The sequence below is a fragment of the Triturus cristatus genome, chromosome 10 (assembly GCF_964204655.1).
Source record: "Triturus cristatus chromosome 10, aTriCri1.1, whole genome shotgun sequence".
Lineage (NCBI taxonomy): Eukaryota > Metazoa > Chordata > Amphibia > Caudata > Salamandridae > Triturus > Triturus cristatus.
Genome location: NC_140593.1, coordinates 274,638,477 through 274,651,142, shown reverse-complemented (window position 1 = coordinate 274,651,142; position 12,666 = coordinate 274,638,477). Strand labels below are relative to the sequence as shown.

The 12,666-nt window shown below is 46.6% G+C and overlaps 1 protein-coding gene across 1 annotated transcript in view; it reads right to left on the bottom strand.

Moving 5' to 3' along the window:
• Nucleotides 1-12,666, bottom strand: part of LOC146789314 (protein lifeguard 1-like) — a 287,971-nt gene that overhangs the window by 77,356 nt on the left and 197,949 nt on the right. The window contains exon 5 of the mRNA XM_085631062.1: nt 6,718-6,808. Coding sequence (XP_085487188.1) covers nt 6,718-6,808 — 91 coding nt within the window. The remainder of the gene's footprint in view (nt 1-6,717; nt 6,809-12,666) is intronic.

Here is a 12,666-nt window from a genome sequence, read left to right as displayed (position 1 = left end):
CATAGTCCAGTCTAGAGAGGACTAGGGATTTAACTATTGTCTTGAAATCATCCTGGGGGATGAAAGGTTTGATTTTCTTGGGGTGTTTTAGGGAGTACAATGCACCTTTGGCGGAGTGTTTGATGTGGTCCTTCATTGACAAGTTCTTATCCAGGGTAATGCCTAGTGATTTTACGGAGTTGGAGAGGATGAGGGAGCAGTTTAGGGCATCGAGGTTCTTGAGCAAATCTTGGATTGGTAGGAGGTTATTTTTCAGAGAAAACAATATTAATTCAGTTTTGTCCGGGTTCAGTTTTAGGTGGTTCGAGCGAAACCAGGATTGTATCTTGGTTAGTGTGTCACTGAGGTGTCGGATGTCACTGGGAGATTTGATTTTGTAGTAGAGTTGAGTGTCATCTGCATATAGGTGATATTTAACTCCAGCTTGCTTTAGTATGCTTTTGAGTGGTTCCATGAAGAGATTGAAGTGGGCCGGAGAGAGGATCGAGCCTTGGGGGACACCAAGCGTGACTCGTGTAGGCTTAGAGAGGCAGCAGTTGATTTTAATTTGTTGTAATCTATGGTGAAGGTAGGAAGTGAGCCATTTTAGTAATGTACTTTTAATGCCAGAGCGTCTTTTTAGAGTCTTAGGTAGCGCTGTATGGTTTATTGTGTTGAATGCCGTAGATAGGTCAATAAAGATGAGAAGACATTTTATACCTTCATCTAAGGATCTGTGGATATCATCAGAGATATTGAGCATGGCTGTTTCAGTGCTACAGCCCTTTCTGAAACCCGATTGAAAGGGATCAAAGGGGTTGAAATCGTCAATATGTTTGTTGAGTTGTTGGAGAACGCATTTCTCTAGGGTTTTAGCTAGGAACGGGAGATTAGAGATAGGTCTGAGGTTGTTGAGATTGTTAGGGTCAGCCCCTGTTTTTTTTAGAATAGGTGTGATTTGTCCTAGTTAGAGGGAGTCTGCTACACAGCCTGAAGTGAGGGAGGAGGTAATGATTTTTGTCCAGAAGGGGGCGATAATGTGGTTAAGATTTTGGACTATTGTGGAAGGGAGGGGGTCAGTGGTGTGGAAAGTGGGCTTCAGGCTCACAATTCTAATGAAGACTTCTTTTTCGGACACGGTTTTGATATCTGACCAGTTGGCATCATTTTTCGTATGGTTGGGTACCAGGTTATCCTCGGTAGGAATCAGTTCTGTTTGGTCAGAGGCGCGCAGAGTGGGACAGGTTGGGAGGGTAGGTAGGTTCGGGCTTTGGAAGAAGGATTGATCAATTTTTGTGACCTTATCTGTGAAGAAGCTGACAATGTCTTCACAGCGTTCATTGGTGGCTATTAAGTCCTGCAAAGATGCGCTGTCTTTTAACAATGTTGAAGAGTTCCTTGGGTCTATTCTTAGCCTGGTCTAGCTGTCTGTCAAAGAAAGATGCCTTTTCTCTGAAGATGTGTTTTTTATAAGACATCCGAGCAGCTTTAAGTAGATTGAGGTGTATAGTCGAAGGGTTTTGTCTCCATGACCTTTCTACCTGCCTGAGTAGCCGCCTTTCATTATTGAGATCCTTGTTGAACCAATAATTTGATTTGGAGGATCTTGGTTGTTTGAGTGAAGCAACTTGATCTAAAATTTTAGTCATTGTTGTGTTAAAATGTGGTGTGAGGTCTTCGACTGTGTGAGTAGGGGGATGAAGCTGTAGTTGGGCATGAATCTTGGATTCTAGTTCCGTGATGGAGACTTTTTTGATGTTCCTGGTCCTGTGTTTAGGTTTGGCAACCGCGTTGGTTGGTCTCTATCGTGTGAATCGATATTAAATACCAGCTCATTTTTGGTGATGATCCCATCTAGAGTGGCTCCTTTGATGTAAGTTGGTTCATTGCAAAGTTGTTTAAGGTCATTGATTTTGAGCAGTTTGGAGAGGTTCTGGACTGTGGTGTCTTCTCGGTTATTCCAGTGGATATTGAGGTGCCCCAGGAATACGTCATTTGTATCAGTTAGTGAGAATCGTGTAATTAGGTCGGTTAGTTCTTCGGCGAAGGGTCGCACGCTCACCTGGTGGGTGGTAGATGGTGTGGAATTTGATGGGAGTGGAACCTTTGACTGTAATTTCAACACCAAGGTACTCAAACGTCAGATATTCTGCATTTTTTAATGTGGCAAGTTGTATTCCTTCTTTGTGAATGATAGCTAGTCCGCCACCTGTTCTAATTGGTCTGGCCTGTCTGATGATGTTGTAGCCTGGAGGGGTGAGAATGTCTAGAATGGGGGAAGAGTGATCATTGAGCCAGGATTCAGTGAGGAAGGCAATATCTATTTTGTCACTTAGTATAACTTCAGCAATATCTGTGGCATGTAGTACTTCTGATCTACAGTTGAGAAGCATGCATGATAAAGGACAGGAATACTCATTGCTGGAATTTACTGTATGAATAGTAGTGTATTGAGATGGTGGTCTGAGAGAATAGAACGTTCTGGGGATTCTGATTGTGCCAAGTATTACAGGGATTGAGGAGGGAATCGCAATCTGGCTGATATCATCGGCTCCGAAATTGACATGGGATGGAGCCCACGGAGAGGACATTGGGCTTGGTCCTCCAAAGGAGTAGGTAGCCATGTGGTGCCTTGTAGGGCCACAGGGCTGTCAGTGTGTGTATGGTGGGGAGGTGGTGTGTAGCTACCCGGAGTGTATGACCGGGGTGGCTTAGTCAGGCAAGAAAGGTCTTGTCTTAGATGGATTATGTCGGCAGCTAGAAAGTCGATTTTTTCCTCCATTCGGATCAGGCATTGTATAAGTGAGTCAATTGTGCTTCTAGCCTTCTGTGGGAGTATTGTATGTCTAGGGTCAGTGTCAGGAGAGTGTACTTTGAGTATTAGGTTATGTGGGAGGATGGTGTTAATGGGACTAGGAGTGGGGATTGATTGCACACGTAAAGTCAGATCATTGATGCTTCCAGACTTGGGATCGAGAGGGGGCGTTGGGGGCCTTGGGTCAGAGTCAGGCGCGTGCGCAGTGCTCAGAGGGAGGTCAGTATCTTTGAGGCTAGCAGTGACCTTAGTAGTGATGAGGGTTAGGGCTTGTGGAAGGAGGAGAGTAATGGGGTTGGAGATAGTTTGAGCATGCAGAGACGGGTCTACTGTGGTCTGGAGGGGAGTGCCTAAAGCGAGTTCACTAGTAGACCGATTGTGGTTGGTGTCCGATCTGCCTATCACGGGATAAACTTTGGGGGGTTTATTAACAGAGTATCTGTTAGTCGGGGTGGGGGTTATTACAGTCATTATGGTGGATGTTTGTCGGGGGAGTGAGGTAATGGAGGAATTGGGAATGTAATGAGTAACGGTGGATGTTTCTGTGCTGGAGAGTCAGTCTCCCGGGAGGAGGGAAAAGGGTCGGTTCTGGGTTTTTGGTCAGGGGGAGGCGGGTATGGGAGAGTGGGTTAGGTGCTTTTGTTAAGCTAATGCGGAGAGTAATGTAGGGAAGTGCCGGTCAAAGGTGGTGAGGTGAGGGTCAGTGGCCTGATGAGAATTATTCCAGTTCTGAAGATGGAGATGGTGAATTCCCCTCTAAAGGTGGGGGAGACGGATGTGGACATTTTTTAACTATAGGGTATTTTGGTTGACTTAGTGACTTGGAAGTGTAGAAGGAAAATGTTTTTCCATTTTGTGGGGCGTTTAGTGTAGAAGATAAAGTAGGTTTTCTTATTGCCGTCTATTGTACTGTGGCAGTTGTCGGCTATAAGTGTTTCCGGGTGCTGGTTCAAAGTTCTGTGTTTGAAGTTTTATTTGCGTTATTGGACCTATTTTCTAGGTAAATTATGGTCCATGAGTTGGGTCCATAGAGCACAAGAGCCACATTGCTGGAGGAGGTGGAAATCTAGTTGATGATTGCTTGGGAGGTTAAGTTACAGCTGTAATGCTCCCTAAGGGGGGATGTGTAATTTATCACACACTTTGATTCTCTGAATCCTTGACAGGGAGTTGCGATCTTCCTTTAAATGTTTGAGGGGCCAGCTAATCCAGGATGGTGGCAAAATTTTATGCCCAGGGGGAGCTTAAGGTACAGAAGTTGGGTATTTACAATGTGGCCGCCTCAGGTGGGAAACATTGTCTTGTTAGTATGTGAGTCTAGTCCTCTTTCAGTTGTTGGAGGAGCAAACCAAATACCACCACTCCAAGATGGCCCCCTTTAGGAGCTCTTTTGGACAGTAGTTCTCTTTCTACCTCCTTTAGTTAGGCTTGAGTCATTTAGTAGGACAGGGTGTAGTGCTGGGCACAGAGATCTCCAGAAATAGCAGTCCAACCTTAGCAGCGAGATCGGGAGGCAATATCCCTATAGGGATGGGGAGCAAACCTAATATCATCACTCCAAGATGGCCGCTCCCCTTTAGTGTGAGCTCTTTTGGTCGTTAGACCGCTTTCTACCTCCTTTAATTAGACCTCGGCCATTTTGCAGGAACAGGGTGTAGTGCAGGCCACAGAGAAAGGCATCAAAATGGCCCCTTGGCAGCGGGATAAGGAGGCCAATTGCTTTCATTTGCACAAGTATATTTACTATTTTCAATATGCTGCATTTTTACTTCATCTTGAGTTGTGTGTAGTAAATAGGCAACAGTAACAGACATTTAAATTTAAGAATATAATTTTAGTCTCTCACCATAGAAATAGAACCTGATTGCCTGATGCATCCAAATCAAATCTCGAAATGCAACAGGAGGAATGTAATAGACCAAGAGGACAAGCAATGTTGCACACATAACTGAAGAGAAGAGCAACTATTCAAAAAGCTCAAAAGTATTACTATTCCACTTGATTCTTTTGAGTTCCCACCAAGGGCACACACCACCAAGGGCACACACAGCATCTTGCTCTGAAAAGGTGTCTCTTTTCTTTCCCAGCGTTTCAGAGATGTCCTGCCCAACCACTTTGAAATAGATGCTCCGGACATTTTCAACTACATTGCAGCAAACATACCTAAGCTGGACCTCCCTCTTGTGTCTCCGCTTCCTGATTGTTTACCATTTTAAGGGCGATTCTCAAGGCTTTGCTTCTGCACTACAATATGGAATTTCATCATCTTGTCATGCCTGGTCAAACAACCGAATGAACCCTGCGCAGAGGCTCTATTTAAGGAAAATCTATGCTCCACCTCAGACACCCCTTGTGTCAGACCACAGACTATTAAATATAACCAAAGTTGCATATGTCCACTAAGAAGTTGTCCCATTACACTTAATTGATCCCTATGCTCAGAGTTTTCTATGTAATTGACATTCATTTGTGGCATAAATGTACAGTTATATTGCTCTCTTCACTTAGTCCCTGCACTGGAAATTCTCCTAATTTGCATAATGACCTCCAAGATCCATATTATGAGTTACCTGATAAATTCCGTATGCGCGTTTTAAGTTTTGCCAAAAACAAAAAAGCAAAAAACAAATCACACCTCAATAAATGATGGCAGTTCAAACCTGCTGTTATTTATCGGGGTCAAAATGTCTGGCAAAATGCCAGAACACGAGTATTTTAGTGCAGTAAGCACCAAAATGCACTTGTTATGCCCATTTTAGGGGCCATGGGACAACTCGTTATGCAGGCCTATGTATCTTATATAAAGTCACAGTTCAAAGAGCTTAACCATATCAAGTCACAGAGCCTGAGCAGCTAGTATCAACAACCCTCTTAAGACTTATTCCAAAGTGATACTTCAAGGCAAATAACCGATCGCCATGTAAAGGCAGACGGAATGGGACTCACCCGCGGGCCTCTCCTATTGGCCCAGGGGGGCACATGTGGTGCCCCCCTAAACACCCATGCCCCATGTGACAGGCACCACATGGTGCCTGGCACATGGTGCACTGATGTTTGAAAACATACCCTTTACTATTGTGGCTTTGCTGCGGCCCTTTTCCGGCCAGCAGCACATGCTGCAGTAGAAAAGGCTATGTTTCCGACCGCCGTGCTGGCGGTTGCATTGTAATTCGGCGGGTGGGACCTCTGACTCCTTGACGGGCGGTCCCATTCCCATTACGATATCGGCGGTCAAACGCTCTTCCGACCGGCACCGTAATGAGGGCTTCTATGTATTGTTGAACACTGAAACATTTTTGTGTTCAGATATTTTATTGTATATGGATAAAAAGAAACACAGTTTCATAGCAACAGGGATACATAAATACCAAAAATGTATGCATATATATTAGGATGATAATGGTAGAAATGTATCGTCTAAAGATGACCATGCACATATCATGACAAAGAGCAAGTGTTTCAAAATCATCAAATAGTAAATATTTAATAGCAGAACATGCATTGTCTGACTTTATAACAAATTATGTATTAATATGCTGATTCTACTAAATCTGCAAAGTGGCAAGTGTGCTGTGCAAACATGAAATTGTTTTGAATTACGTTTGTATTTCTAACAGAATAATAGTTAGAAGTACACTGATTCATGTTTTGGCTACCGTGAATAAATTACTGATTTTAATAAGGGAGTTGGTAATCACCAGAGACATATTGAATTGCTGTGCAACAAACTCTTTGTGAATGCATAATACAGGACTTGCGAAATGTGCGTGCAGCTGCTCATTTAAATAGATGTACACCCAAAACCCATTTTATGAGCTTTTTCTGCCAATTTTGTTTTGAACCGCATTTACATCAATTATAGCAAAATTATAACAAGGAATTTTTTTTTTATCCCCCATGACTTTGTGAGGGATTATACTCACAAACAACCCAAGCAAAATAAAATTGCCTGGAACTTTCCGACGTGCATTGTCGCAGCATGCGAGTACGATTATCAAAATAAAAATGACTGGGCTGTAAATGAAACAGAGAAACAACATTATTGACAAGCAACTTGACATCTATCTAAATGTCCACTGTGAGTGATAATGAGTTGCAAAACATTCCCTAAATGCTGATATCATTACACCTTTCAAGATCCTTTTAATTATTCCTTTTTTATTATTTTTTATTAGGATCAAAAGTACAATTTGTGACACAAGTAGTCTCATACTATAATATCAACATATTACATTCACCAATTATATATCCGCTTTTGTTTGTTTCCTTTTTGTTTAAAACAACTCCACTCCTCTATCCCCCCCAGCCCAACCCCAAGGGCAGACCCTTAAAGAAAACAATACAAAACAATACTCAGTCGGCAGTGCCCTACAGTGCAGTCTCCGTTAATATCATCTCCATAAGTTTGATTGACATGTGCTATGTGCTCACATTTACATCATATCTGGGTGGCTAAGCAGGTACATTGTGAACGGTGCCCAAAAGTCTTTAGGCCTAGAGGCTTTCGGTAGTTCCTCTGCATAAACATTCAGTTGTTCCTTAGATGAAGCAAGATCTCTAATCCATTTAACCAGAGTTGGAGTAGCTCTGGCATTCCAACACATGGCCACAGCTCGCTTAGCAAATAGAGTGGCAATGGCAACTATACGCTGGTTGCACGGTTTATGTCTCTTTAGATACACCAGTAAACAGATCTCCGGTGTGAAATTGACCGTTTCTGATATCACCTCAGTTAGGATCTGTACCACTCCCCTCCAAAATTGCGCTATAGCGGCACACTCCCACGCTAGATGTATAAAATCCATCCCATCCTCCCCACAACGCAAACATCTGGCATCCTCTCGCAGCCCAAACTTCCTCAATTGTGCCGGGGTATAGTAAACTTGGTGCAAATTTTTAAAATGAATAATACGTAGATTACAGTTAGCAGTCAAATTTCCGGTCAGCCTGCAGCAGACCTCCCAACTCTCCCAGGGCATGGGGGATGCACGCACTGAGTTCCATTTATCTAATGCTGAAGAATCTGACCAATCATTCTCACTTTGACATGCGTTATACATTCTAGTGATTAGTCCCTTACTTTCACTTCCACTCAATACAACCTGTAGCACCTTTAACCCAATTGGTTCCCGCTGGAAACTCGGGCTTAATGAGCGCACCGCCGCACGCAGCCTGGCATATGTAAACCCATGCATTGCTTTGTATGGCTGTCCCGCTTGGAAATCATTTAGTGTTATAAACATGCCGTTTCTGTGCACATCCCCTAGCTTGATAACCCCTAGTGACTGTAGTATCTCCAGTGCCCCGCGCTCTCGCGCCACCGAGATTCCTGGGTGAGCCTCAATGGTCATATCTGACACGTATATAAGGGTTCTCCCAGCGCGCGCAGCAAGTGCGCTTCACGCCCAGACAGTACAACCGACTTGAATAATTTCATTCCTACGGCTTCCCTCACAGGGATACAATATTCTAGCCGCCAATGGTACCGGATGTACCGTGTCCGCCTCTACCGCCAAGTATGGCAGATATTTTTGTGGAAAAATCCAGTAATGCACAAACTGTGCCTGAGCACATAAATAATACAGACGTATGTCCGGTGCCTCGACCCCCCCCCCCCCCCCCTTCTAATGGTAAGGTCAGCGTGCTCCAGCTGCATCTCGGTTTCTTACCAGCCCTCAACGACAGCAGAAAGGACTGCATTGTTTAAAAAAGTGCAACGTTATGTTTTATTTGGACGTTAACAAATAAGTAGAGTAGTTTAGGCAGTGTCGTCATTTTTACCACAGCTATTCTGTCCGCCAGTGACAGTGGAAAGCGGGTCCAGCGTGATATTTTCTCCATATTATCTGTCAGTGCCTTCCCATAATTCATTGCAAGTCCCATTCAAGGGTCTCTGTGCACCCACACACCCAGATACTTCACTGGGTCCGCAGCCCAATTTATTCCTTTTTGATATGTACACAATTGGAGCTCACGGGTCCACGTTTAAAACACTCCTAATGTTTTACTGTTTGTATTTGTATTTTTGAAGTTGTTGTACATTTTCAGAATTCTTTAAAAAACGGAAAATAGAGAAGTTTTTTAATAGAACCCCTCAGTTGATGAATGATTCCTCACATTACACTATTGAAAAAACAATACCAATCTTAGATGGGACCATCAATAGTGGTCTGACTGGTATATAAGTTTCCAAGAATATACTACGCTTTGGCTACTAGCTGAAATGGCAAACTATTTGGGATTATACTAACTGTGATTTGTCATGTAGCAGGGGTATGGAATTTGATAAAATATCTACTTGTCCATGGGACAAGTCGCTTCATAAATGTAATTGTCCTATAAAACAATCCACTTTTCCCTTTGGTGTCACGTAGTGCAGTGACAAATTATGGCAGCTATCACAATATATAAAAGCTTTGATTTTTTTTTTTTTTTTTTTTAAACATGTTTTTATTGGCTTTTGTTAGTAATTTCATTACATATCAGTGTTGGATGACAATATCGCAGAGTACAAGTGTCCAATCAGGTGAGATCAATCATCACGTTTACAATAACCTGCACCACACTCATGTGCAGTGTAACCAGTGTTTGCCATACTATATAATACAAACCAGGGAAGGGAGGGGAAACTAGGGGCAGCCATGGACCGTCAGAGAATGGTCAGCCAGACTACAGCTCAGGTGGACTGTAGGGCAACTGGTGAAGCAGCGCATTGGGAACCCCAGGGCGGGGTACGACTATGCAGGTGGACATACGGCATGGGTGCAGGCCCCGTAGCAGCGGGGAGAGGAACCTGGTCCCCCTAAGGTGAGTGTGTAGTATTAAGGAGGGTCGTCACCTGGGTGGGTTTGTGTCGCGCGTGGCTGTGTGGCAGTATGGGTAGTCGCGGTCGTGTTCTGGTCAGCTAGGGGTTGGGATTGTTTAAACTGATGCATTAGCAGCGCCCACTCCAGGGAGATCGGGTTTTGCGTATGCCCTTCGCCTCCTCCTCCCGCAGAGCGTCCTCCTCAGCCGCAGACCACTTGAGCACCGCCCCCCTCCATGCCGCCATCGGGGGGCCCGTAGGGGAGCGCCAATTCATAGCTATGCATCGCTTAGCCAGGAGGTGTGCTAATGAGACAAATCGTATAGGTACTTTGTGCCGCTGCTTCCGACCCATTATTCCCAGTGCGCAGTACTCCCAGGTGTCTAGATGGGGCAACCCCGTGAGCTCACGGAGGGTCTCGTGGATAGTCGACCAGTAGATTTGGATCCCCGGGCAGGACCAAAACATATGGAGGAAATCTGCATCCTGCGCCTGACAGCGGGGGCAGAGGAAAATTGTATCGGGATAGAAACGCTGGAGGCGCGCTGGGGTCAAGTAGGCCCTGTGAAGAATGTAATATTGTATATTTTTGAAACGGGCGTTCCGAGACACTTTTTTGGGAAATTCGAGTGCCCTGTCCCATTCGTTGTCATGAAACGCCCGTCCCACCTCCTCCTCCCAAAGGGTCCGCAGGGGCGCCAATGATAGGGGCGTCAACTCTCGAATGGACTTGTACAGCCAGGTGGTGAGGTGACGACCCCGTCCCATTCGCAGTATCGTGTGGAGGACTGGATGCGTGGGGGGCTCTCCTAGTGTGAGATCACAGTGCGGCAGAAAATGACTAAGGAGCTGGCGGTGCCGCAAGAATTGTCCCGGGGGGAGATCGTATTCATCAATGAGTTGTTGGAATGGTCGGAGGTGTCCCTCCGCGAATAGTATTTCTGCCTCGGTGACCACCCGAGATGTCCACTCCCGAAGCATGGCAGGGGTGAAGAACCGGGTGTTTTTGGGCCAGCCCACCAGCGGGAGCAACGGTGAATACGAGGGCCTATCTGGTGCGAGTCGGTGTATGCGCCGGATGCACCCCCGGGCCACCTCCACCTGGAGTGGGTAAGTCCCCGTCGGGCGGGATCCCGGCACAAGCAAACGGCATAATTCCGGTGTCGTTATCCGACCCGCGGTCGTGTATGTTTCGGACCTGTGCCTGCCGGCGGTCCAATAGGAAAGCCATTGGAGCTGCGCCGCTAGGAAATAGGCTTCGAATGAGGGAGCTCCGAGACCGCCTTGTGTCGTGGGTAATTTCAGTTTTGCCAGTGCGATTCTATGTCGCCCCTTGCCCCATATTAGGGAGCCAAGGAGGGTGTTCAGATCTTTGAAGAAAGAACGAGGTGGTATCACTGGAAGGTTAGTAAAGTAATAGAGTAGACGCGGGACCAGCACCATTTTCGCTAAGGCCACGCGGCCGATCGGGGCTAGTGGGAGCTGACGCCAAAACCCGATGGTGGAACGTATGGAGGCGAGTGCCCTACGATGGTTACCCTCAAAGATGTCAGTGGGTGAGTGATATAGGCGAACCCCTAGATAGCGAGGGGCCTCTGCCGTCCAGTTTAATCGCTGATCACCAATCCACACTTCCCGAGGGGCAGAGTCGGGGTGGAGGGGATAGACCACAGATTTCTCCCAGTTCACCTTCAAGCCTGAAGCTTCCGCGAATTCGGTCAGGATGAGTCCGAGTGGAGTTAGATCCGCGGCGATGTCCCGTATATACAGGAGGAGATCGTCGGCATACAGTGAGACACAGTGCGTGGCGTCCGCGAGCGGTATGCCCCAGTCCTGCCCCTCCCTTCGGAGACGGATAGCCAAGGGCTCCACAGCCAACGCAAATAACAGGGGCGATAGGGGGCAGCCCTGTCTAGTGCCCCTGTGTATTGTAAATGCCGAAGAAATACGACGTCCAATGCGGACTCGGGAAGTGAGCTTAGTGTAGAGAAGGCGGGTGTACGCAACAAGCTTGGGGCCAAAGCCAGCACGCTGGAGGGCCGATAACAGGTACTGCCACGTCAGGGTGTTGAAGGCCTTCTCGAGGTCTAAGATCAGGCACGCCGCTCTGGGAAAGCGGTCACCAATCTGATCCTGAATATGGAACAGACGCCGTATGTTCTGAGAGGTATTCCTGCCCTGTACGAATCCGCATTGGTCAGCGTGTACTAGCGGACATACCACCCGGGAGTATCTTTCAGCCAATATTTTCCCTAAAATTTTACAGTCGGCTGTAAGGAGCGTTATGGGCCGATAAGACGCCAACAGCTGTGGGTCGCGGTTGGGCTTCGGGAAGGTGACTATTACCGATTCTCTCATGGAGCTGGGTAATTCGCCCGCGTGCAGTGCTGTGTCCAGTACCGTCGATAGACGGGGGGCCAGCAGGGAAATAAAGGTGACGTAGTATTCCAGCGGGAACTCGTCCAAGTCCGGGGCTTTGTTTCGGGCCAATGTGCGTATGGCCTGGGTGATCTCCGAGGTACGTATCGGCGTGTCCAGGTCAGTTTTCTCTGCAGAAGATATCTGTGGGAGAGGCAGAGGGTCGAGGAAGCGATCGATCATCCCCTGACTCCATGCTCGGGGCCTATCGTAGACCACCGAGTAATATTGACGGAATTCTTGAAGAATCTCGTCCTGAGAGTGTACCAAGACGCCGTGTTGCGTATATATGGACGTGATGGGTCGAATCTCCGTGTCTTGTTTAGCTAGCCACGCTAGCAGCGAGCCCGTCTTGTCGCGGTCTTTGTGCATTCGAGTCGCATATGTCCGAAAATTGTATCGCCGCAGATCCGCGCACGCTCCCTGATATTCCGACTTGGCATGTGCGATCTGCGTCGCCACCGCCACCGATTGGTCGGTGAGTTTTGTGGCGTTGGCAAGCCGTTTCTCGGCTTTATCGAGGGCCTGTTCCAGGGTGCGTTTCACCCCGACGCGCTGTTGAATGCAGTCTCCCCTGGCCACCACCTTGAAGCTGTCCCACTCGATTAGGGCGGAAGACGCCGACCCCGTGTTTCGGGCAAAGTATTCT